Source organism: Tenrec ecaudatus, chromosome 16 (genome assembly GCF_050624435.1).
Source record: "Tenrec ecaudatus isolate mTenEca1 chromosome 16, mTenEca1.hap1, whole genome shotgun sequence".
In the NCBI taxonomy this organism is placed as follows: Eukaryota; Metazoa; Chordata; class Mammalia; order Afrosoricida; family Tenrecidae; genus Tenrec; species Tenrec ecaudatus.
In genome coordinates, this window is record NC_134545.1 from 78,632,041 (window position 1) to 78,658,224 (window position 26,184).

Consider the following 26,184-nt stretch of genomic DNA (forward strand, 5'->3'; position numbering starts at 1 on the left):
AAAGGTTAAGAACTTAACTGAGTTCTTTTGTTTAATCTATGCAACTACCCTGTGAGGTAGATATTATTTGCATCGTTTTACACGAGGGAAAACCTGGGGACCAGAGAGGTTAAATAACACAAGCTACTTCTAATCTAGTTTAAACTTTGGTGCAACATTGCCTTCTCTGGATATTTAGCTGCATTATCTGCCGCAATTTGGGGCTGCCAATCCCAGGTCAGCGATTGAACTCATTAGCAGCTTTATACTCCCGTAAAAATTTATAGCCTCAGAAACCATGGAGTAATTTTATGGTCTACCATATGGTCGCATACTTCAGAATTGGCTGGATGGCCGTGTTTGTTTTTCCTATCTAAAGCCATTCTTGGGAAGTAACCCTATCGGACAGAGAACTGCTTATTAGGGTTCTATAGGCTGAAGACTTTACTGGAGCCGCTAGCACCAGGTCTTTACTACCACGGAGACGCTATTTGGTTCGAACTGCCAACCTTTCAGTTAACCTAGCGCTTAACCATCGCGTCACCCGGGCCCCTTTTAGAGCTAGAGGGGAGAAAGGTGTGACTTATGCTAAAGGGCACACAAAAATTAGTTCCAACGGAGCGTCACCGTCTCAATGATCACATGGAGAATAGTAATTTGCTCAAAGAAACACAGAACCTGCGAAATCTGAGTCCTCAAAGCATCCAATAAAAAGATCCAAACTCGGCGCCAGATTCGGAAGGAGGCGTTCCCGCCCCGCCCCACCCCACCCCGGGCCTGGCTCCGCCTCCGTTCCCAATCCCCGTCCGGACTCAGGCTTTAGGCCCCGCCCTCTGAGGGCCTCGACCAATCGTGGGCCCGCGTCCTGGACGCTCTTCTTCCTGCCAGGCGCGCCCCCGCCGGCAGTGACGCGCCCCGCCCCGCCCCGCCGCCGCGCGATTCAAACTCCCGGAAGCGGCGCCGGCGCCGGAGGGTGTAGCGGGGCCGACCGAAGCGCCGCGCTTCTCCTCAGGCGCCCGCGGGCCCCCGGGGTCGCAGCCGCGGGTGAGGTGTGGTCGGTAGGCAGATCGGGAAGGCGTCGACTCCATCTCGGCCCGCCCTGATAGCTGCACCCCTCCCGAGCGCCCGCTTCCCGCCGGAGGCCGGCCTGGGGAGCCACGCCTCGGACGGTTCTCCGCCTCCGCCCGGCTTTGTGGTAGGATTTCTCACCTTCTTACAGACGGTCGGGTGGCTGGTACTGCTTTCTGCTGATTCGGGTGCGCTCTCGTGCTTATCCGACGTCTATCTTCACAGAAGTACGCTCGTCTGTGCTGAAAGGCCAAGGGGGCTTTAGCTTGCCTCCAGGGTAGCGTTTGGTTTACCACCGCCGCCCCCAAATAGGAGTGGGCGGCGCCTGCCCAGTCGGAATCGTCGGTCTGGCAGTGGCCTTGACCTGTAATCGATGCCGTGTGTGTCTGCTGGGTTGAAACGCTTTTCGGTCACGCCCAGCCAGCAGGGCCCCTTCAACCCATCCACAGCACCTGGGGTTATCCCTTGTGGGGTTGCAACAGTGCCGCGGGCAGCCCCCGGAACAATTGTTGGCACCCCTAAACGGCAGTGCGATCGAATACAGGAGCCCTCGTATTACGTATTCTCCTTCATCGATGGGCTGCTAATGGCAAGTTCGGCAGTTCGAGACCGCTAGCGGCTCAGAGGGGAATAGGCGAGGCTCTCTCCCCGCCTGAAGAGGTACAACCTCCAAACCACCCTAAGCTATGACTGGGCATTGACTGGATGGCAGGGAGCTGGGTTTGGGTTTATAATTCAACACCAGGTTGTGTTGCAGGAAGCCGTAACGGGTACTCTGAGTATTCGGGTGAGACTAGGCCAGGAAGGGTTTGAAAAGCATGCCCCCTTTGTCCAGTGTAGGGATGGCCTCACCGGAATAGAAAATACACACCGGGGCGCCTGGCGGAGTTGGACTAGAACCCACTTTTGAAGTTTCTGTCCAGAAGTCCGGGGCTTCCTTCCAGGCTTACTGATCTGTCTTATCGCCGGATTGGGTCTTGATGACTTAAAAAAAAAAAAGTCTTTTATCAACCCAGTATGCTAAGTCAGTGCTGTGCTATCTACAGAGGCATACAGGCAAAAGCTTCCTATGACAGCAGATTCCTTACACCCCATAACCTTGCATCTGCCTCACCGACTCTCAGCCTCTGCATTGATTTACTCGCTGCCTCAGTCTTTTGGGAGAAAGGCAGGGCTTTCTACTCCCATGAAGAATAAGTCTTGGAAACACACCGGGTCAGTTCTACCCTGTCCTATAGGGTAGTCTTGAGCCAGAATTGAGCGAATTTGGGGTGTTGTTTTTTTTTTGGTCCAGTCATAATCAGCAAAAGCCCAGGACTAAACTTTTGCACTTGAGTCTGTTCAACTCCATCTGCCCAGTTCTAATAAAATTTTTCAGGCTTTCTGATTTCATATAGGATAATTTTAGAAGTCATTTTCCCAGAGTTTTCCCCTCATCCTATTAAGTAGGTCTCCCCGCTTTTTACTATCATTTATTGCCATACTCTGTTCATTTCCTGAATATCATTTTTTGCCACTTGAAAAACCATGTTTGCTTCCTTGTTATTGCCAACCTCCTTTACTAGCTTGAAAGTTTTATGAAATCAGGAGACATCTTTTTCTTAAAAAAAACCAAAAAACAGTTTATATCCAGTACCCATTATGGTACCTAGAACAGAATTGCTTCTAATATGCGTTGGTTAGTCTCACACTCGTGAATGATCTCCTGCTCCTCTAGAGTCCTTATTCACACCTCCAATTTTTCTAGAAAGCGATCGGGAAAGTTTGTTTTAAAAACTTTATCTAGAGTTTATATATTAGCCTGCTAAAGTTGTTTGGAGGGTTTTTTTTGTTTTTTTTTTAACTGACTTTCATCAGTTTTGAGATCAGCACAGAGACGTTATGAACAATTTGTACACAGTTCTTTATGCACGTACCAAAATCCTAAAATGGTATGTAAATATAATTATTCTCTAAATTCCAGTGACTTTCCAGCCTTAAATTTGGAGCCACTGTTTTTAAAGAAGTTATCAAGTACCATGATCTTCAAATGTTGATAAGCTGCTATATCTTAAGTCCTACTATTTCACAATTCTTTTTACATTTTATTAGGGGCTCATACAACTCTTATCATAATCCATACATATACATACATCAATTATATAAAGCACATCTATACATTCTTTGCCCTAATCATTTTCAAAGCATTTGCTCTCCACTTAAGCCCTTTGCACCAGGTCCTCTTTTTTTTCCCCCTCCCTCCTCTCACCCCCCTCCCTCATGAACCCTTGGTAATTTATACATTGTTATTTTGTCATATCTTTCCCTATCCAGAGTCTCCCTTGCCCCCCTTCTCTGTCGTCTGTCTCCCAGGGAGGAGGTTATATGTAGATTGTTGTAATCGGTTCCCCCTTTCCAACCCACTCACCCTCTACTCTCAGCATCGCCCCTCACACCCCTGGTCCTGAAGGTATCATCCACCCTGGATTCCCTGTGCCTCCAGCTCTCATATGCAGCAGTGTACAACCTCTGCCCTATCCAGTCCTGCAAGGTAGAATTCGGATCATGGTAGTTGCGGGGAGGAAGCATCCAGGATCTGGGGGAAAACTGTATTCTTCATTGGTGCTACCTCGCACCCTGACTGACCCATCTCCTCTCCTAAACCCCTCTGTGAGGGGATGGGATCTCCAGTGGCCGACGAATGGGCTTTGGGTCTTCACTCTGCACTTCCCACTTCATTCACTATGGAATATATATATATTTGCATGATGCCTTATATTCACTCCAATGTTAAATCCTTCATAGCACATAACAAAGTTATCGGGAAATCTGGACTACCATGACCAAAAGGTGTTACAGAATACACACCATTCTGATAAGACAGCCATGATGACAGAATGTTTTTCAGGCACAATTCTACTAAGAAAACAATAACATGGAAACAAAATTTTAAATGTTCAAGTCATACATGACATTCTCCAAATTGCCTTTAAGTATATTCTGTATTAGGGATACAAAAATTCCCCTCACTCATCCACCCACCCCATGGGATGTTACATTGACACCCAAGATAGTCAAATCTTTCCACACTTCTGCATCCTACACTATTTTCTGGTTGTATATATTAAAAAAAAAAAACAGTAAATGAGTTCGTCTTTTAAAAAAAAACATTTACATTTAAAAATGTAGGATGAAGTAGGATTTCCTACTTCTTAAAAAATGTTTCTAGAGCTACTAAAAACTTGCATTTACAAAATATTTGATAAAAATATACCTCTGGGCAGAACAACCATGGGAGCAAAGCAGGGAGCCCCCGAGGGAGTACAAAGGACAGACTCTGGGGCCAAAGCATTGGACTTGACTAAAGGACACGCCTAGAGATCAAAAATCAGACCTTTCTTTTTAAATTTTTTTCTCTTAGTTAATTTGTTCTTCTATGGGTATTTGGTTTCCTTTTTTGTCGTCATCGCTGTGTTTTCACTCATCGCCTATCTTGCTATAGTTTGATTTTTGGTGCATATTATTATCTCTATAGATCTATCTAGATAAGATAGACTGGATGAACAGTCTGGAGGAGAAAACAACGGGACCATTGGTTCCGGGGGGACATGGGATAGGGGGAGGCTGGGGTAAGGAGGTGGTGCTGACCAACTCAGAGACAGGGTTAGCAACAAGTGATCCAAAATCAATGACAAGGAGGGTGTGAGAGGCCTGGTAGGGATTCAGCAAGGGCAAGGTAACCAAGAGAAATTATTGAAACCCAAATGAAGGCTGAGCATGATAGTGGGACAAGAGGAAAGTAAAAGGAAATAGACGAAAGAACTAGGTAAAAAAGGGTATTTATAGAGGTCTAAAGACTGGCATGTACATATGTAAGTATATTTATATAAGTGTGTGGGGAAACAGAACTATGTACATATATTTATAGGTTTAGTGTTAAGGCAGAAGGTGGACATTGGGCCTCCACTCAAGCACTTACTCAATGCAAGAACACATTGTTCTATTAAATTGGCATTCCAGGATGCACATCTTCCCGACACAATTGCTGAAGAAAAAATGTGTGCATAAGTAAATGTGAAGAAAGCGGACGGTGCCCGGCTATCAAAAGATATAGCGTCTGAGGTCTTAGAGGCTTGAAGATAAACAATTGGCCATCTAGTTCAGAAGCAACAAGCCCACATGGAAGAACCTGTGTGACCACGAGCTGTCGAAGGGATCAGGTATCAAGCATCAAGGAACAAAAATCAAATTGTAAATGTGAGTGAGTGCAGAGTAGAGACTCAAAGCCCATCGGTAGCCAACTGGAAACCCCCTTACTGAAGGGTTGTGGGGAGGAGATGAGCCAGTCAGGGTACAGGGTAGCAACAATGAAACATATAACTTTCCTCAAGTTCTTAAAAGCTCCCCCCCCCCATCATGATCCCAATTCTGCCTTACAAATCTGGCTAGACCAGAGGATGTACATTGTTAAGGATAGCGACTGGAAACACAGGGAATCCAGGACAGATGACTCCTCCAGGACCAGTGGTGAGAGTGGCAATGCCTGGAGGGTGGAGGGAACGTGGAATAGAAAGGGGGAACTGATTACAAGAATCTACGTATAGCCTCCTCTCTGGCGTATGGATAGCAGAGAAGAGGGCGGGGAAGACGTCAGATAGTGTAGCATGACAAAATAATAATAATTTATGAAGTATGAAGGGTTCATGAAGTAGAGGGGAGTAGGGAGGGAGGCAAAAAATGAGCAGCCGATATTAAGGGCTCAAGTAGAAGGGAAATGTTTTGAAAATGATGATGGCCACAAATGTACATATGTGCTTGATACTATGTATGTATGTATGTATGTATGGATTGTGATAAGGATTGTATGAGCCCCCAATAAGATTATTTAAATATACATACATACATACATATATAAATACATACATACCTCTGGATTGTACAAGAAGACAGATAACAGGGCCCACTGGTAGATAAATATTAATCAGACTTGACTTCTTTTTCTCTTGCTTTTGTCATAGACTGGACTCTCCTCGTTTTTGTTTCTCCATTTTTGGTAGGTAAATCTTTAGTTTCTTGGTTAGCTACTTCAGCCTGTTTTCCCTTTTGCTTGCACTTTTTTCTCTAAAGATTCATCCTTTCGTGCTTCCTCTTTTGGCTTTGTCTCCACTTTTGCAGGCACGGGCTTCACTGACAACCTCACAAATCTCCTCTTGGCCTCCTCCTTCACCACCTCTTCTGCAGAAGTCACCTTTTGGTCAGTGGCTGTGAGGAGGGTGCATGCTGTGAGGAGGGTGCATGCTGGATGGCACCAAAAGTTTTCTTGAAGCTGGGCTTGCCTGGTTGTTGCTACTCTGCCCTCCACCATAGCTGCTACAGCCTCCAAAGGGGCGATGGGAGACCAGTATGAACCCGGTGTGGGAACCTGCGCCTGCATGCTAGTTTTTATTACACACTTGATTCTAAACTATATTTAATGCTATTGTGTCGAGAAACACCCCAGCAAAAGATCACTCTATAAAGTGTTACAGAGCAAAGATGGCATTCTGAGGACTAAGGGGCACCTGCCCTGAGCCTTGTTATTTTCCGTCACCTTGAATGCATGCAGAAGCTAACCAGTGAATCAAGAATACTGGAGAAGAATGGAAGCGTTTGAGTCATGGTGCCCTGGATTGTCAGAAGAATAAACATCTGTCTTGGAAGAAGTACAGCCAGAATGCTTCTCGGAATAGAGGATGGTGAGACTTCTTGTCATGTCCTATGAATATGTCACCAGGAGATACCAGCCCTTGGAGAAGGACCGCATGTTTGGTAGAGGTCTACAGAAAAGAAGAAGACCCTCATCAACATAGATGGACACAGTTGCTGCACCAACAGGCTCAACCAGGAGCAATTGTGAGAGTGGCACAGGACTGGGCAGTGTTCTGACAGAGCTGCACCTAACAATAACAAGCTTCTCTTTAAATGGGTCCTTATTCTTGGTTCCTCTTATTCCTGAATTCCTTCAGTATTGTGGCTCTTTTTTCATAAGGACCTCATCTGGATTCACTTCACCTTTTTTTTTTTTTTTTTGCCATTATGGTTCTTAATCTCATTAGGATAGATCTGAACTAAGCATTATTTCTTCAACATTATGCTAAGAATTGGCAATTCAGTGCCTTATAGAATTCGCACTAACTTTTAATTCCTGTATAAACTGTGTCTGACCGTGAGCTACTTCTGCTAAGTTTCATTATTGGCTTAAACTTCCCCAGTTTTTTCTTTATTAAGAAAACATTTTATCGAGGTACAACATATACAGATCACAATACAGAATGTGTATAGGCTAACATGTCTTTAAAAAATAAATACTCTCTGTGTACCTCACAGTTTAAAAAAAGAAAATTGTTACCAGCCATCCAGAAACCTTCCTGAATCCCTCTCCATCAACCCCCTTGGTTTGGACATATCGCTTCTGTTTAGAGCAGATAGCTTACTAGGCCAGGTTTAAACCTGCGATTTGAACTTTTATGCTCAGGCTTATAAAATGTAATCCTGTGTTTTTGTTTTTTTTTCCAGACAATCTCAGAGATGTCTTCCCGAAATCCCAGAGATTTAATTAAAAGCAAATGGGGCCCAAAGCCCAGTAACTCCAAATCGGACACCACATTGGAGAAATTTAAGGGAGAAATTGCGGCCTTGAAAACATCAGTGGATGAAATCGCAAGTGGAAAAGGAAAGCTGGCTGATAAAGACAGACACAGACTCATAGAGGTACATGGTCTCCTGACCCTTTCAGTTATAGAATGCTGGTTTAGAAACTAATTTATTACAATTGTCTTTTGCTCCCACCCAGTTCATTTGTTTTCGAAAACTGACTTTGGCTTAGAATCCTAATATTTCTACTTTGATTTTACAGCTTTTCTTAGATTTTTTTCTTGCCCTTATTAGCTTCTCTCACTTCTTAAAATAGACTTGAATGTATGTTTTGAAACGATCAGGTACTAAGTTTGTTTCAGAAATAAAGACATTGAGCAGTTCTTCCCCTTCAACACTGCACTGTTGGGGCTGCTGGGTGCCCTTGAGTTGATCATGTCTATGATGGAGTGTGTTAGTCTGGATACTTTAGAGAAACAAATCCACAGAAACTCATCTATAAGAGGGAATTTTATATAAAGGTGAAGTGCACATCAAGAAAATAGCCCAATCCAGTGCTGCCCAAGCCCACAAGTCCAACATTAACCATGTGTCTGACACTAATCCACAACGTCCTCCATCTCACAAAACACACACTATGACACCGACTGCAGGAGGAAAGCCAAATCAGTGAACATCTCGGCGCTGGCAGGGGTCTCCACAGGGGTGCTCCAGCACCCAGGGCTGCATTGGGGTAGGTCCATGTGGCTTCCCCTTGGGGCTGTCTTGCAAAAAGTGAGCCTTGCCAGCTGAAGCAGGAAACTGGCTAAGGCAGCTGTACCCTGGTCTGGCCATCAGAAAGCAAGAGACCTAAGAACTCAAAAGGCGAGGCTCACTGAGCCATTTATCTCTCTGCCTTTCAATTACCAGCCAGGTTGGCACAATAAACTTTAACTATATCATGGAGTAAGATGGCAATTTCAGTTTTTGCTGTAACCTCCATAGAGCAGATTGACAGGTCTTGCTGCCTCTGGATGGGTCCAAAACACTAACACTGAAGTTAGCAGTCAAGTGCTTAACTATGTGTACCACTAAGACCTCTTTTCAACTCAGCACGAAGATCTATTTTCAGCTCTTTTAGAACACAATAATAACCCAATCGGTTATCCTTCTATAGCATCCTGGTGACTACATGAGTTTTCTTGATCATCTTTGTTAAGCTGCATTTAAAACTGAACATACTGGTTTACTTTCTTCATTGTTTGTGATTGACAGTGCAATGTAGACATGTTTTATTTCTGTAAGGACACTTTTTCATATTATATCTGTTTTTAAGCCTGTTATTGTGAATTGGGTGAAGGTTTTCTGAGCAGATCATCAGTTTTCTGTTCAACAATTCATACACAGTTTGTGGTACCACCACCCCTGCAATCCCTTCCATGGATCGCTCATCCCACTTCCTCCCTGTTTGCCGTTTCCATTTCTCCTTTCCTCACCTTCAAGCTTTGTCCTTGGCTGAATACTGTCTCTTAAATTCCCACCCCCTTTTTTTGCTTTTCTAACTACAGGAGATGAGTAAGTATTTAACCAATAATTATAGTCTGGTTTTCTTTTTTAGTTTGTTTTAAATCTCTAAATAGAAAAGTCAAAACTGTTTATTTCAGTGTGTCAAATAACATTCCAGTTTTCAATGTGAATGTTTAAAAAACCATTTTATCATGCATATTTGGCTGGGTTTTTTTACCAGAAACTTTTGTTTTGAGATAAATTCATACCTGTATTGGCATTTTGTGTTCTTGCAGAGTCTCTCATTTACAGTTTGGTATGGTGTAGTCAGGAAATTTGGACTTACTAGAACTGTTTTAAGTGCTGCTTTTGCAAGCCGAAATGCTTTCTAGTCAGTTCCGACTTACAGCGACCCTCTGTACAACAGAATAAAGCATTAGAGGAATTTTTTTAATGAATCATAATTTGTTTTGAATTTATTTTTCCAAGTACCTTTCTTGATCATATTTAGAAAACAAATGCCCTGTGTCAAAGAGATCATTTAATTTCTTTATATTCTATTTTATAGGCATATCATTAAACTGGATGATTTTTAAAATTGTATCCATTAAGGGTAATACATATGCAGGCATTTAGAAATGAATTGTCACCAGTTCTTAGGCACTAAGGTTATTTTGCAGTCTGAAATAGGACTCCCTGAAGGATGCCTTTCTGGCTCATTCCACTTTTGATGAACATTGGTTATCAAAATTTGATTCCTTTATAGTCAATTTAAGTGACACTTCCCACAACTTCTACCTATTTGCTTGAATTGTTACACAAACTAGATCTAGTTCTTGTCCACATTGACAAATTTTTCAGATTTTTTTTAAGGATATTCTGTTTCCTCTTACTTGTCTGCAGATCAGCCCCATATTCTGCAGTTTTTCTGACGGGAAAGTTTCCAGGTCACTCTCTTGAAAACTTTGTGATGTGTCCCTCTCCCTCCTGAATTATGCACCCAAAATTGAACACCATATCCCAAATGTGTTTTGGCAAACAGATTGCACCGGTACCATTGTTTCCACTTGTCTGAACATTGTAGCCTCTTCACAATTAAAATATTTTGGCTGTTTTAGTATCCTATCACTCACTTAGCTTAAGCATGTAGCAAAAAAAAAAATCTCCTCTTAATTTCCACATGAGCATCCATTCACCTAAATTTCTCCTGTCCACCTGAACAACTGTTCCTTCTTCTACTCTAAGTGTAAATGTTCGGCTGCATTTGTTTTCTGCCTGGCAGCCTGCACTGTCCTTCTGTCTAAACGGACTCTTTCTTCCCTCACAACAGTAGCAGGGCAGTTGACAAGAGGTACCTTCTTTGTCTTGCACATCTCTGTAAACATTGGGCACTCACAATTGACTTCTAGACCAAATCATTAATCAACAGTAAGCAGATTAGTCGATGCATCTTTATCTCACTGTAATGCTCTATGATTCTTCATTCCCGCCGGCTCTTATCACCTGGGCATGTGCCCCTGAGTCACTGCAACTTTCGAGCCGCAGTGTGATGAAGGGGTGATTATCAGTCATTCCTGTGAAAGCCTGCTTTTCTTTAGCATTCTCTCACTATCCTAGACAACATTGGCTGCTCCCTTCTCTGTGCCTTGGCCCTAGTCATTTTATATCTTAAGAACAGCACTGATTGGTTTACCTCTGTACTATTCTGGCTTCATCTTCTTTTGACACACACACACATACACACACACACACCCGATACCTAGTGCATACTGGCTTGATACGCTATAAAGCCTTCGTAAATGCTTGTTGAAGAATGTTGTTTAGCTGGATGCTTGGCCAGGTTTTGTTCTAAGGTGCCTCTTAGTTTATGTCTAGAAAATTCGACTCCTAGAAGCTGAGAGGCAGAAGAATGTATATTACCTCACAGAGAAGGACAAAGAAATACAGCAGCTCAGGGAGCAGCTGAAGGCGAGATACAGCTCAACGGCATTGCTCGAGCAGCTGGAAGAGAAAACAAAGGAAGGCGAGCGGAGGGAGCAACTGCTGAAATCTCTGTCTGAAGAGACAGACATGTTGAAGAAGCAGTTGTCCGCTACGACCGCGAGGCTGGCGGAACTTGAAAGCAAAGCCAGTACACTTCATTTATCACAGGTACGTAGCAGTTGCCTTTCTCAAAACTTCCTAGGGTTTTCATATTTAACACTAAATGTATATGAAATATTAACCATGTAAATATTAATAACTGGATGTTTTTAATGTAATATTTTCCCAGTGTCTCGTTTTGCCTCTTGTAAGTGGAAATCACTGAAACTCTCCTTTGATCAACAATTCATTTGCTCATAGGGCTACCCTGGTGGTCTGGAAGATCGGAGACCTTGGGTCTCCAGTGAGATCTTCATTCCGACGCTGGCCCCGTGGTAGCCTTGATGGTTTACCAGCAGAAAGCAAGGGGCTAGAAAAAGTTTGTGGGAAAATGTCATTGTCGTTGGAACTCTCTTTTCCCATGAACCGTTGGAAACCCTCTCGTGATAGCTCTGGGTGCTTCTGTGAAGCATGCAAACATATGCTGAGACTAAGTAGAATGAGAACATTACCTGTTATGAAATTGGTGGTGCTAACGTTGGCTTGTTTACAGACTGCGGCTGCAGGTTGCTTCATCTCTTCAGTAAGCAATATTCATGAAATGGAAACACAGCTGAAAGATGTAAGTTCATTTTCCCTTTGATATGTGATGGGCTAAGAGGGCCAGCTCGGGTAGTTCGTCTTAGAGTTCGTGGGAATGGGCAGCCTGGGTGCTGTGACTTGAAAAGCAGACCTGCAGCTGAGGCAGGAGAACTGAGGGCTTTGTCGTCATCCCTCTGGTTACGGGCCTGGCTCGTTTTTCACGAGGATGGCTGTGTCCAACGTTTTTGTTGGTTGTTGTTTTTCCAAATTCTACTAGGGGACCTAGAAAGTATAAAGTTGTTGATTTCGTTATTGGACCGCTAGAAGTCAGCATTGACTCGCTGGCTGTGAGTTGCGAGGTACGTATTTTGGTCCCCGAAATGGTGCTGGCTTTCCTCTTCTAAGTATGTGCTTAAGTTCCCTGTTTCATTGTATCTGACAAGTGTAGCTCAGGTCTGTTTGATCTTTAAAAGGAGAATTTAAATCTGTAGAGACTACTATAGTACCTTATCAAGATGATGTGTTTCAAGGTAACTTAAATGAAGAAGCCTAATATATAAGCAGAAAACTAGGAAGATAATTTCTTGTGTTACACTGCGCTGGCATAAATAGTGTCCACAATTTCCCACTGTTTCACCTTTCTAGTTTCTACTATCGGTGACAATGGTACACAAACTCACAGATAAAATTCATGATTACAGGGTTTGTTACTGAAGTTAACAAGTTCGAATGCCATTGAGAACTGCTCAGGCTTGTTGTTTATCAGGACATGTTACAAAGTTTCAGACCTGTTAATAAATGCCCACAAGACAAACCACTTTGCTCTAAGCCTCAGCCCAAAGGTGTTCCGCTTAAGCTCTGTGGGTCAGTAAGCCCAGCTTCCTGAATTAAGTGCCTGAGGCACCCCAGCAGGCAAGCCAGCCCCCTGCACAAAAGTACCCATCTTAACTTGCTCCACAGCTTGGAAGGCCATCACAGTGTTCCAGATGCCACGGCTCCTGGTTTTGTGCTGCGTCTCTGATGGTCGAGATGTCATCTAGATCCAGGAGATTCACTGTACAGCAATCTTGGTCCAGAGGATAGGCTCCACTCCCAGCTCTTGCCGATACTGAGATCTCGCCTCCTGCTTCTCAGAGGGTGCCTTGGTTTATATCTATCTATCTATCTATCTATCTATCTATCTATCTATCTAATCTGCAGCAGGATGCCACTCCAGGGAATTTTATCAGGATTCCCCACTCCTTACCAGACCCACCATGCAGGGAAAGGCTCTTTGGTAGGAATTAGACACTTTGGCTGAAAGAGCCACAGTAAATAATTCACTGCCCTTGAACTGCCACAGTAAAAAACTCTAACAGTTTATCATTCTGTGTATATCAGCACCTACCCACTAGCTCTGCCTCTAAAAGTTTAACGTTCCGTGTATCTCAGTACTTATCCACTAGCCCTACCACCCACCTATTGGTCTGTCACACTATGCATGCTACATGCAGGGTGCTGCACCCTAGCAATTTCAAATGGCAGCAGGGTCATTCTTGGAGGGCAGGTTTCCGGCGAGCTTCCCGATAAAGACAGACTAGGGAAAAAGACGTGACAATTGATAGAAATTATAGACTGGAACGGAAAGTGAATATTGATTCACAGGCTTTATTGGGAAGCACAACCCGCAGGGTTGTTTTAGACTAAAGGGAGAGCGAGCAAGGAAGCAGAGTGGAGGGGAGTTCAGAGGAGAGGGCAGGAGTGTAGCGGAAACCCAGAGCAAGCAAGAGAACGGGGACAGTGGCAAGAGAGAGGAGCAGGGGCAAGAGAGTGAAACAAAACCACACGCTAATGTACGGGGGCGCTGTGGTTAATAATTAGGTTTGAGAAAGCCCCGTGCATCTTCTTGTTTGGGAAGTTTGAATGAGGCGGGTGATGTAAAATCTGACACACTCGCGAGTGTCTGGCGGCGCGGGAAGATGTGGTAGTGGAGAGAATCATGAGAAGGAAATGCTTGTAATGGCTCCAGGCTCAGCTGGACCCAGTAGCAATCCACTCATCCACTTCTGAAAATCAGCTAGTGAGGACCCTTATGATCACAGCAGAATTTTGTCTGATCCAGTGCCGAAGATAAAACCCCATCGTTTGAAGGCACTCAAATACACAGTAGTCATAACGATGGACCGAGTCTGCCAGCACTCATGAAGCTGACCCAGGACCAGGCAGTGTTTTATTCCTTTGTATAGGGATGGAGTCACTCGCTGTGAGTGGGAGCCGGCTTGGTGGCCACTAACCACCACCACCATCCCATGCGCATATCTTCCGCGCCTCTTTCCCCCTATTCCTTTCTCTTTCGAGCTCTTCTTCGACAACGTCATGTTTTCTTTCTATTTCCTCAGCCAGCACACTCTTCTCCCAGATAGCTTCGTAACTCCGTCCCTCTCTTCCAGTCTTTGCTAAATGTCACTGTCTTGTGGGGCTGAGGTTGAGTGTCCTTAACCACCCAGGTAATTCCTGTTCCCTTCTCCGGCTACTCCTGGTTTGCTCCTTCCTTTCATATTACTGTGAAAATTAGTTTGCTTTTCTTATTTATCGTCTGACTCTTCCACTAGAATAAAAGTTTCACAAAGGAGGGATTTTTGTGTGTTTTGTTCACTGTCTAGAGCATTTAAAGAATGGCTGCCTGGTCTTGGGTGGCGTGTGAATCTCTTCTAGCAAAGTATCTGAAAATACATGCTCTCTTAAACTTGTATGCAACTTTAGCCTTCACTGGACTAACCACTTCAAAGATCAGCTGATTTTACATAATGACAATTCTTCTTTTTTTAAATCATTTTATTGGGGGCTTATATAGCTCTTGTGTAATGACAATTCTTTTGACAAAATGAACTTTGAAATGTTCCATATTTAGGCCTCTGTCTTTTTGGTCTATTTCATCTTTTTAGCAGATTTAAAGATACTGTGCTCCTCTGCTCTGTCCACCTTAGAAAAGAGTTTTAGGTAAAAGGAGTCAGTCATTCTTATGCCAGCTCACTTTCGAATGGTGGTTTAGACTGAACGGTGACTCAGCAGTGCATCAGAATCTACAAGAGCTTCATAAGCTGCACATCTTAATGTCATAGGTCTGGGTGTGCCAGGGATTCTGTGTTTTCACTGATGCTGCTGGGCTTCAAGCCAGACTTTGAGAGCCAGTCATTTGTTGGCAGAACAGGAGGTAGCTTGACTCTGACTATCTCTTTAGAAGCTCAGATTTTTAAGACTTAGAATTGTCTTTGGAGAACTTGAGGAGTCTTACAGTTTTTATACCCTATCATAGTTGACCTTTAAGATCTCAGTAGTTCTGGTCCCACAAGCTGCTTCCAAGTCCCCCCCCCCAAAAAAAAAACAACTTCCGGCAGACATTTGTCCATTTGTTTTAAGAGTCAGCATTTGGATGTCAGAATAAGCCCCAAACCCCTTTCTTCAGGCTTAGCTGTGTCATTCCTCAGCTGCCATTAAGTCTGGCTGACATTTTGAAAGGATGCGAAGGGAGTGCCGTAAATAGTCACGAATTGTCAGCGACTCGGGTGAAACCAAACCAAATAGCTGAAAAAGGATTTGAATGGCCATTTCTGATTCATTCTAAAATCCCAATTTTTAAAACTTAGAACTTAAGGGAAAAGAAAGAATATTTCTCTTGAAGGGAGGGGATCAGATGTATAGGAGAGTTACAAGAATGAGACTAGAACACAAAGCCAGCTCTGGGCCCTTTACCTAGATGTACCTCTTGCTAGCATTTTGTCTGTTGATGGTCATTCACTTTTGCATTTTCTCCTACATGAAGGCATGTTCTCTCTCTCTCTCCCCCCCACACACACTTTGAGAGTAAGTTGCATGTTTCCATGACCCTTTACATGACTGTACATTACTATAGTCTAGATAGTAACTTAAATTTTTTTTAAGATTGACACAATGCTTTCATATACCTTCCATATCCCGACGTTGTGATGAACCACGTATTGGGTTTTTGCCCCTTATGTACAGATGAGCATTTTAATCAACATTGGAATTTTTACCCCAGAATATTGAATGGCCTCTGAATCAAACTGGGAGGGGGAGTCCTAGTAGCATTTTCCCTTGCCCATGCTTTTTCTATATATGTATTGAGGTAACTTGTATTAAAATATGAATATACATCTAACAAATGTATAGATGACGTAAAACTGGAAGTAGGCTAGACATTGCAATGATGCTGCTGAATATTTAAACTAATAATATAGCATTTGTTGATAGCTTAGAAGTTCATTTGGTACTATTGTAACAGATGCGTTGGATAACAGCAGGCAAAAAATGTACTATCTTACTGATGTAACATCGCCACCATGTGGTCTCGTAGGATATTGCTTCTCAACTCTTAAGTATCAAGTGTTTTTGCTTCCCATACTTGGTCAAGTAGTGTGTGGTCAGGTTCCTTTAAAATTAAAAACCGCTCTCATGACCATACAACACTGGCTTAAATTGTTTCTATTGGAATATCCCCTAATGATAAATATAATTTTGTATAAAGATAAGTATCTTTAAGGCTTGCTGTGATTTATATAAAAACCACAACAGTTGCCATAGAGTTGACTCCAATTCCTGGTGACTCCGGGTGTGTTAGAGGAGGGGTGTGCTTCTGTTTTTCTGGAAGTAGGTCACCTGACCTTTCTTACAAGGTGCCTCTGGAGAGGCTTGAACCTCCACCCTTTCAGTTAGCAGCTGAGTGCTTAACCTTTTGCTCCGTCCCGGCTCTCCAGGATTTATGTAAATGCAGGCATGCCTCCAAGATATTTTGGGTGATAGCACAGTAAAGCGAGCCAGGCACATTTGAGGGTGTTCCGATACATAACAGTTATGTTTACACTGCGCTGGAGTCCCGTCTTTAAAGCATGAGGTTCTTATCTGAAAGAACATGCCCTGGTACACAACCAAGAACGTCAGGCTCTTCATCGATAACTACAGGCCTGGGAAGAGGGGCTCTGATAAAGGCCAGCATACTCTGTTGTAGGTTCAGATTGAAATTAAAATGAAAGATGATACATTCCTTTTAAGGTTGAAAGGGCTCTCTGTGCTGCCTCCCAAAATGAGTCAAGTGAAATCCAGACCTACTCTTAAAAATACAGTGTTTGCTGACATGGTTAAGGATTCGTGAAAGTCCAGTTACTATGAACCCTGGATTTGTAGCGGGTTCTGTGGGACATAAAATGAATGGGATTGAGTGTACAATGCCAATGTTCTTTCTACAGAAAACCTGTTAAAGATGTATGGAAAGAACAGTTGAAGACTAGGTCTGTTGTGTACCACTTGCCTACCCATGTCAGCAGAGTGATTCAGTTATGAACCCCTGAGTCTTTGTGTGTTAACAAAGACGACCTTACTTGGTGGCCTTTGTACATTTTCAGGTTGCTTCATTTTAATTTTTAATCTTATTGCTCTTTTCCATCTTCACATGGAGGCTCTGGAGAAAAACCAGCAGTGGCTTGTGTACGATCAGCAGCGTGAGGTCTACGTCAAAGGGCTGTTAGCAAAGATCTTTGAGTTGGAACAGCAGTCGGAAATGGCTGCGCAATCACTCCCACAGCAGACAAAGAAGACTGAGTCGGAAGGTACTGGGATACCATGGCCCTTGGGGATACTACGTCTGACATTCTCCAAAAGGAGTGATTCGGCAAAGTTAGGTTTTTATCGTGCAGGTCTTACCACAACCCATACATCCATGCATGTGTCAAGCACATGTGTACATGTGTTAAGAGCAACTCTTCTAACTCTGCGATTAGAAATGTTTTACCACGTCTTCTTTATTTTTTAATAAAACTTAAAATTTCCTGTTTTCTGTGAAAACATGTTCAAGGGCAATTTGTGAAGCTTTAAAGCCACATTAAAATTTCCCCAACTGCCCAATAAAATGACCTTTTAATTAAAAAAAAAATTCCCCAACTGTGCATGTTCTTCCCCTTATTCTGAGTTCTTCTTCAACTTCATTTCACCCAAAACTGGCCTTGTCACCAATCCTCTTTTACTCTGCAACCCTTAGCCCCTTAGCGTGTATTGCCATCAACCTTGGGAGAAAGATGGCGTACAAACCATTCTCCAATTATTTGAATCTCACTGTGGAATCCTCCTTACTCGTGATACTGACTTTTCATCATGCCACCTTGCAGTTGTCCTGGCGTTGATCTCACGTGAATTTCAGGACACCCCCTGAATACAGGATCAGGCAGGGCCTTTCCCCTTATTTCATAGATTGGGAGGCAGGGTCAGCAAAGGACGCCCCATGCAGAGAGAGCTCCCATGAAAAAAGTTGACAGCCCTCACAGACTGAAGCCTTGAAAGAGCGGGCTAAAGAAAAGCTAGCGAGGCTCAGAAGCTGGGAGAAGCCTCACACAGGAATATTTAAAACAGAACTAATGCTAAAAAGAAAATGTGAAAGAAAAGCCTCACGAGGGAGTTCAAAGCTGCTTCAGCCCTACGGGGACAGCATTGCTACAACAAGGACTTTCCGAGTACACTGCAGGATTTAGTTAGGGGCTGTTTGTCCCTTCGATTCAGCTAGCTGTGTGTGTGTGTGTATGTTTTGACCAAAGAAATACTGTAAGTACTTGTTGAAATACATCATAAGGACCATACCTTATTCCCAGTGAAACAGCATGAAACATTTCTGCTTTTAACTTTTGTCATGGTCTCTCTATAAAGAATAAGCTTTTTTTTCTTGATTTATCTTTTCTAGACATTCATGACTCTCCCCACAAAACAGTTCCTTTTATTATGTTTAGTATTATTTTTAGGTCCTTTATTTGGTAATCCCTTACATTCAAGCATTTATACCCAAATGTCTTTTCTTATTCCATTAAATATATAATTCATAGCTTCTGACTCTTCATTTTGCAAGCTGAGGAAATAATGTGATCTTGTTTAGAGAGGCATTGTAGGGTGTTTAACTTTTTAGGAATATTATCAGTCTCTCAGAACAGAGCTCACTGTGATTTTTTTTTGTGATAGGTTGTCTACAGGATGAAAAGCAAAAATATTACAATCACCTCTTGGCCAATGCTAAAAAGGATCTTGAGGTTGAACGTCAAACAATAGCTCAGTTAAGTTTTGAACTTAGTGAGTTTCGGAGAAAATACGAAGAAACCCAAAAAGAAGTCCAAGACTTAAATCAACTGTTGTATTCACAAAAAAAGGCAGATGTACAACATCTGGAAGATGACAGGCACAAAACAGAGAAAATCCAAAAGCTCAAGGAGGAGAATGATATTGCTAGGGGAAAGCTTGGGGAAGAGAAGAAGAGATCTGAAGAACTCTTGGCCCAGGTAAGCCTCGCCATCACCCCTGACATCACGATTCAGGGTTTTCTATGAGGACCTACTGTGTGTTAGGACTATTTTAGTGTCTTGGGATACAGCAAAGAAAAAAAAAGACAAAAAGTTCTTGCCCTCATGGGAATTTATATTCTAGAATAGAAACATAATAAACTAATAGAAATAAAACTGTATAATAACAAAGAAAATTAGCGATCAGTGAGGCCTTGCTAAAGAGATGACGTTTGGGCTAACACCTGGTGATAAGAAAGAGCCAGCGGGGTGAAGCACTCTAGATGAGAGCCCCTTCTGGGCAGAGATGCCCTCACACAGGCTCTGAGGAAAGAGATTACACAGAAACCAAAAGGAGATGTGAGCTAGCAGAGGGATCAAGGCAAGGCTGAGTCCCCAAATGATACCCTGATTATAGTAATAATTTGCTCAAGTTAATTCACGTACTACTTCCCGGATTCTCATGACCCACACAGCTTGATGCCAAGATGTTTTAGTGATGATGGAGTTGCTAAGTTAGGATTATTAGACTTGAGAACAACTTTGACAGGGACTCATTTTTTTCCTTTTTGTTATGAAATTGGTTGAAAGTTTTCTGAGCAGATCAGTTTTGCATTCAACAATACATACACATTTTGTTCCATCAACTCCACTACAATGCCCATGAGGAACTAATCTCTTCGCCCTATGTTTCCGGTTGCTATTCCTCCTCCTCTGTTGACCCTTCTGAACTTTGTCCCTGGGCAAATACTGCTCCTTTGATCTCAAATGGTTGGTTATTCTCGAGTAGTGGTCCTCAAATTTCCTAATGCCTTGACCCTTTAAAACTTCCTAATGCCTTGACCCTTTTATGGTTGGGGGTCACCCTCATGTGTGGTGACCCCCAACCATAAAGGACCATTGTCTCAGGGTCCCTCCAGTCTCTATCTGACAAGTAAGCCTGATCTTTGTTATGATTTTGAATTTGGTTCCACGTTTTTCTCCTACTCTGTCCAAGAATTTCTATGAGATCCCTTTTGGACCAATTGGTAGTGGTAACCGGGCACTGTCTAGTTCTTTGTGTCTCAGGGTAGTGGTGGCTGATGTCCCTGGAGTCCATTAGTTATTGAACTAAGTGAGAGATTCATTAAGTTTGCTTGACAGAATAAATCATGGAAAGAGCGTTATCTGGGCAATACTTCATCTCTAGTCCAGCATGTGTGGCCTGTGGCCAGTCACTTAAGCTGACTCCCCTGCAGGTTCCTCGTCTGTCAGATAAATAGCATCCCCAAGCCTCCTTCTCCTTAGCTGGCCTGCAGCACTCACTCATATCAGCCTCTAAACCATTTTCTCAGTGGTTCATTGGCCATTAGAATCTCACCTTTTCTGGCCTCGTAGAGCTTTGTGAGAGCTTTGTAAGCTGAAGAGCCAGAAATTACTGCTATTAGGATAGTCACTTTGAAATGCCCCCAAAAGGTGGCACAAGGGACTGTGCCTTTCCCACCCCCACTTCGACTGCAGGCGGAAGCGGTGATCTGTGGGAACGGTCACGCAGAAATGATGGAGGGCTTTGCTCCAATTCTGTAGCCAAGGAGCCAAGACACTGGCAACTCTGAGATCCCCTCAAACGTACTAGTCGGTGTCAGATCTTCCAGGGAAGTGGGGGTGGCCGCTGCAGGGCTCTGTACTCTTTACCTCCTTCCCCAGGGACCTCAGCCCAGGTGGCACTGCCCAGCTGCATCGCTAGTTGACAAGCACATATCCAGCTGGAATGACTCACTCCAACCAGCAGGTGTTGTCCTTGTTAGAAAAGTGAGACTTGTGATGTGAGCTCCTCATGAATGCCAGGTCAAGTGATCAAGGCAGATGTGACAACACCAGTTCTCTTTACCCTCCGCAGGTCCAGTTTCTTTACAAGTCTCTGTTAAAGCAGCAGGAGGAACACACGAGAGTGGCTCTGTTGGAACAAAAGGTACTCTCTAGGGCTGCTTCTAAACCCAGTGCAGCCAATCTAAAATGCACACTGTCCTAGGAAGAGTCATTTTGGAAGATGTGAGAGTGTTTTTAAAACAATTTAAGAAAGTTATTCAGAGACTTCTCTGTTTCAGCTTGTCCATGGACTAATTCGATTCCTGGAGAGGCTACTTTTCTTGACAGATACTCATTGGCTTGGGGGAATTTGTTCTTTCCCTTTGGCTTCACTAGTCCCTCTTCTGGTCTAACAGCAGCTCTCCACCAGTGCTGCGTTGTCACTTCCAGCAGCACTTACAGAGACACCATCTGGTCTCGGGATTTGGAGCAGAGACCCTCAGTTATATTCCCATCCATCAATAGCCATCCCTTCCTCGTCTCCACTGTCCCGAAGGTGGGCGGAGGAAAAACCCTAACATGCCATCGGTAAAAGCTGCGCTCACTCACCTCTGCATGAAACATTGGCTTTGCTCCTTGACCTTGGATGAAGACACCATCTACCAAAAGCCTCATTTGTCATATCGCACTCAAATGAATTCTTCCTAGGAAGGCATAGCAAATGCTTGCTTGGGCTAATTAAGGAACAGAAATAAAACGCAAGCATCCAGTCAAGGGAACTGGACAGGGTGTGCAGCTGTGACCATTTTGTCCTGGGCCTTTTCCAGATGCAGGCATGCACTGTGGACTTCGAAAATGAAAAGCTTGACCGTCAGAACATGCAGCACCAGTTGCACGTCATTCTTAAGGAGCTCCGTAAAGCGAGGAACCAGATAACACAGCTGGAATCATTGGTGAGTCTGAACTGGTTAAAAACAGATCTTGTCTTCCCTCTCTTATATGTCCAATTAACTACCAAGTTATGAAAATGCCTTGATGAACGGCCACCTCTGAAATTGGTAGGGACAGCCCCTGTGAGCATCAAGTATGAGCACCAGGAAGAGACACATTAGGTACCTCTTATTAATTAATGACTGTGGTAGGAGGCGTTCTAGTGCTGAGATTCTAGAGGCATTAGCAGCACAGTGGGTTTTAAGTTGGGCTACTAACCACAAGATCAGCTGTTCAAATCCACCAGCCTTTCTGAGGGAGAATGATGAGGCTATCAGTTCCTATAAAGAATGACATTCTCTGAAACCAGTTCTGCTTTGTCCGACAGGGTCATTATGAGTCAGAATTGACTCCGTGGCAGTAGGTTTGGGTTGGTCCAGAAAGAATGTAAGAAACAGCAGTCATGGAATTCCAACCTGAATTTTTTTTTCTCTTAACAAGAGCAATGCACTTTTAGATATAATGAGTTTTTAATGCTAATACAAGCTTGAAGCGTATGAGTGAAGCACACTCTTTGGGTTCCCCTGACAACAAATCTAAACCAACCAAACTTGCCATCAAGTCAATTTTGACTCATAGTGACTATTTTCGAGAGCATAAATCTTCAGAGAAAGCAGACAACCTCATATTTCTCCCACAGAGCGGCTGATGGATTTGAGCCAACAACTTTTAGGTTAGAAGCCCCACTCTTATCCCTCAGTGCCACGAAGACATAATCGCCTTTTATTTATTCATTTTTACTTCTATGCAAAGGTGCCCTAGCAAGGTAGTAGATTATGTGTTGTGCTGCTAACCCTGAGGTCAGCATTTCAAAACCACCAGGCATTCCATGGGAGAAAGACGAGGCTTTCTACTGCCATAAAGTTTCAGAAACCCACAAGGGTAGGTCTATCCTGTCCTATAGGGTCAATATGAGTCAGAATCAACTCTGTGGCTATGAGTTTTGAGTGAGGGAGTTATTTTCTTTATTTCCTTTTTTTTAGGGAGTTATTTTTGACTTGGTTATTTTCATCTTAGTAGTAACCTTTTGGCCCAACCTTATTGGAGGTCTGTGTTTGTGTGTCCCCCATTGCGGTTAGATGTGGTTAAGACCATTTTCAATTTGTAGTATTTTCGTGTGATAGGTGAACTACCCTATGGGTTTTCTAAGCTGTAGGCAGGTAGTGAGTTAGGCTAACATCTTCCAGCCATAGTCCTAGTGCTCTAGGGTATTTGCAGATGGGGAAATGTTACAAATATAATTCTCCTGTTTTCAAAGGGGGTAGGGAAAAACAAGTGTTTAAAAAACATTTGTCACTTCCGTGTGAATAAAAAACAGCAAATATACTTTTAGGTCTATTTTTAGTATGTTGTTGATTTTAACCACCTAAAACTTGAAATAAAAATTTGTAATTTTCTGCTAATGACTTCTTTCAAAGTATAGGACGCCAAAGGATGTGTAAAGGAATTTGTAATTTTCCCTGTATTTTTTGTGTGGGTGTTCCTACTATCCGTCATCATCACAGTGTGCTATAAAGTATTCATTTGTAAACTTCACTGACTATGCTAAGTTCTTCAGAGAAAACCATGAGAAAAGAAATCCTCAAAGGTATTAAATAATTTCTCAGTCAGTTCTGTGTATAACGTGTTTGCTGGGCTGAAATTCTTGGGTTCTCATAATTCTAGGGAGTCCTCTTGCTAAAAGTACACTTTTACAACCAAATACAGTCAGCCTTTCACACAGGTCTGCTCCAAACATCGTATTCTGAAAGCGCCCCGGTGATGCATGGGTTAAGCACTCAGCCTCTAACCCAGCAGTTTTCTACCTGTGGGTCACGATTGTGGGTTGAACGGCCCTTTCACAGGGGTTGCCTGATTCATAACAGTAGCAAGATTACAGTTATTGAAGGAGCCACGACAATCATGTTCTGGTTGGGGGTCAGCACCACATGAGGAACTGTATGGAAGGGTGGCGACCTGAGGAAGGCTGAACCACCGCTCTAACCGAAGGCAAGGTTAGCAGCTGGAGCCTGCCAGCTTCCCCCTGACAGAATGGCAGCCTTGGGACCTCGGGGCGGTTCTCCTCTCCCTCTAGGGTCACTGTGACTTAGAGTCAGCTGGATGGAGTGGGTTTTGGATAGACTAGTAATCCTGGAAAAAGCATCCCCAGTGGTGCAGAGACCAAGCATTCCTCTGCTAACTGAAAGGTCAGCAGTGTGAACCCCCAGCCTCCACAGGAAAAGAGGGGGCACAGTCAGCTTCCACCACCTTGGAAACCTCGCGGGCAGTTATACTGTGTTGTGTTGGGTCGGAATCCACTCTACAGCCACAAACTTACTCAGATAAACCCCCTCACCCCAGTGCTTTCTGGGTAACTTACATTCTAAACCACCTCACACGCGGCCACCATAGTAGTGGTGGCAGAGATTCAAAGAAAACCTATCTGCAGGGCTGAAGCACCCCGAATACTTGTTGCGTGAAAACTAATGGTGGGCTTTCTATACAAACCGCATGTGCTGACTTTGTTTTTCAGAAACAGCTTCACGAGCTTGCCTTCAGTGAGCCCTTGGTCCCCTGCCAAGGAGAGACAGAAAACAGGCTCAAAGTCGCCTCACCGAAAAGCCCCGCGGCCCTCAATGACAGCCTGGTGGAGTGCCCCAAGTGCAATCTCCAGTACCCCGCCACGGAGCACCGCGACCTGCTGGCTCACGTTGAATACTGTTCAAACTAACAGTGGCTGCCAGGTTTTGTGGCAGAATGCTCAGTGCTGTGTCTGACGGGGACTCTGGGCATTTCGAGTGGCACGCCTCTAAGACTACCCCTCGACCTTTGAGACCCTGGCACGTGAAGGAATCATTGTACTTTAGTTCAGGGCTGCTTTGCGTTTTCTTTCGTGGTGATACCTCCTCGAGATGCTTGATCGTTGGCCTTCCAGCCGGCAGAAAGGGGCGATCGCTGTACTTGTGACTACTCACGTTTTGCACTGTTCCATACTTGGAGTAAAGCTCATTCAGGTTATTGCTTATGCGTTAAATCATTAGCACCCACAAGCAAGTATTTTGTTCTCTGGCCTCTTTAATATGCGTATTTCTTTAGATCAAAGATAATTATCCAAAAGTCTTACTGTGTTAGTATTGCTCTCTTTGCAAGTATTTTGTAAACCTAGAACTTAGATTTTGATCTAAATCAAAATCATTTGAAGTCTATTGTTTTAAAAGGCGATACTTCTTTTTCTCTTTTACTACTGTAGAGCAGTTATTAGACAAGTTGGGAATTTTCTCGACTCTACTGCTACTTCCTGTTGGAACTGTTAAACCAACCAAGGTGTAAGGTGCCACACACAATGTTGACTCTCCTGTCCACAGGCTGTGGCTTCACTTCTAATTCCATCACCACATGTTGGTCAGCTAAACTGTTCAAATGAATTTTAACAAAACCATCTGTCCTCTCATTTGACTTCAGGTATTTTATTTATTTTTGGCACTTTTAAGACTTGATGACATAATGATCAGATATTATTTATCTGAATATTTTTATACATGCTTTGTGTAAACAAATTTAAGAATTTTTCTTTCAATTTTCCAAAAATGTTTAATTCTAAGGCACTGTTAGTAATATAAGAGAAAAGAATAAAATTATTTAATATGTTTTAATATGTCCAGTGTATAATGTATCAATGTATTTGAAGACTTCTGCCTTAAATGGAGTGTCGGGCTTACTGGTCAACACACTGTAAGATCATAAGATACATAAGGATATGTAGGAACTAGAAACCTCCTGAGGGTGGGTAGGTGCTTCCAGGCTTTTTGTTGGACAGCCAGCTCTTAGTCAGTTTGAGTCTGGGTTATTTGAAATAAAAAGGATGCCACATTTCCCCCTTTTGATCGGGATTCTGAGATAGGCTGATAAAATTGTCCAAATATTCTCCCTACAACTTTAGCCAAATGTTATCACTGGTTCACAGATGTGGCAGATGCGTTGGTTACTCCTAGAGGAAGAATCAGAACCAGACCCCACCTCGGGTCCATGTGGCGTCATGGAAAACTGGCTAGGGCACACAATCTTAGAAATGCTTCAGCTTAATGGGTGACTGCTGCAAGTTGATCCTGAAGATACAGGATGAGCTGGAGTTTCTCTCTCAATATCCTTACTTTATCATCTGTTTTGCTGGAATATTTGAAGCTTCCAAAATTTGGATACCATTAGGAAAAAAATATCTTGGAAATTTGTTGAGAAAACAGTATTTCTCCTTGTGAGCATTTCCACTGTGGGGGTGTTTATATTCCCGATGAATATAAAATTTGGAGCA

At 43.2% G+C, this 26,184-nt stretch overlaps 1 protein-coding gene across 8 annotated transcripts; it reads left to right on the plus strand.

The window, feature by feature from the left end:
• The first annotated feature begins 909 nt into the window (after positions 1–909).
• On the plus strand, positions 910–25,500 carry CEP55 (centrosomal protein 55). Of its 8 annotated transcripts, XM_075533954.1 has the most exons (12): positions 910–1,174; positions 5,047–5,246; positions 6,045–6,079; positions 6,632–6,761; positions 7,582–7,776; positions 11,020–11,295; positions 11,780–11,848; positions 17,261–17,411; positions 18,805–19,118; positions 20,998–21,069; positions 21,734–21,859; positions 24,409–25,500. In XM_075533954.1, the coding sequence occupies exons 4-12, from the start codon at positions 6,759–6,761 to the stop codon at positions 24,604–24,606; spliced, it is 1,404 nt and encodes a 467-aa protein (XP_075390069.1). In that variant the 5' UTR covers positions 910–1,174; positions 5,047–5,246; positions 6,045–6,079; positions 6,632–6,758; the 3' UTR covers positions 24,607–25,500. The 8 variants fall into 8 exon arrangements, with proteins under 8 accessions (XP_075390069.1, XP_075390073.1, XP_075390072.1 ...); XM_075533958.1 differs by lacking the exon at positions 6,632–6,761 and having other exon boundaries at positions 5,047–5,283; XM_075533957.1 differs by lacking the exon at positions 6,632–6,761.
• The last annotated feature ends 684 nt before the right edge of the window (positions 25,501–26,184 follow it).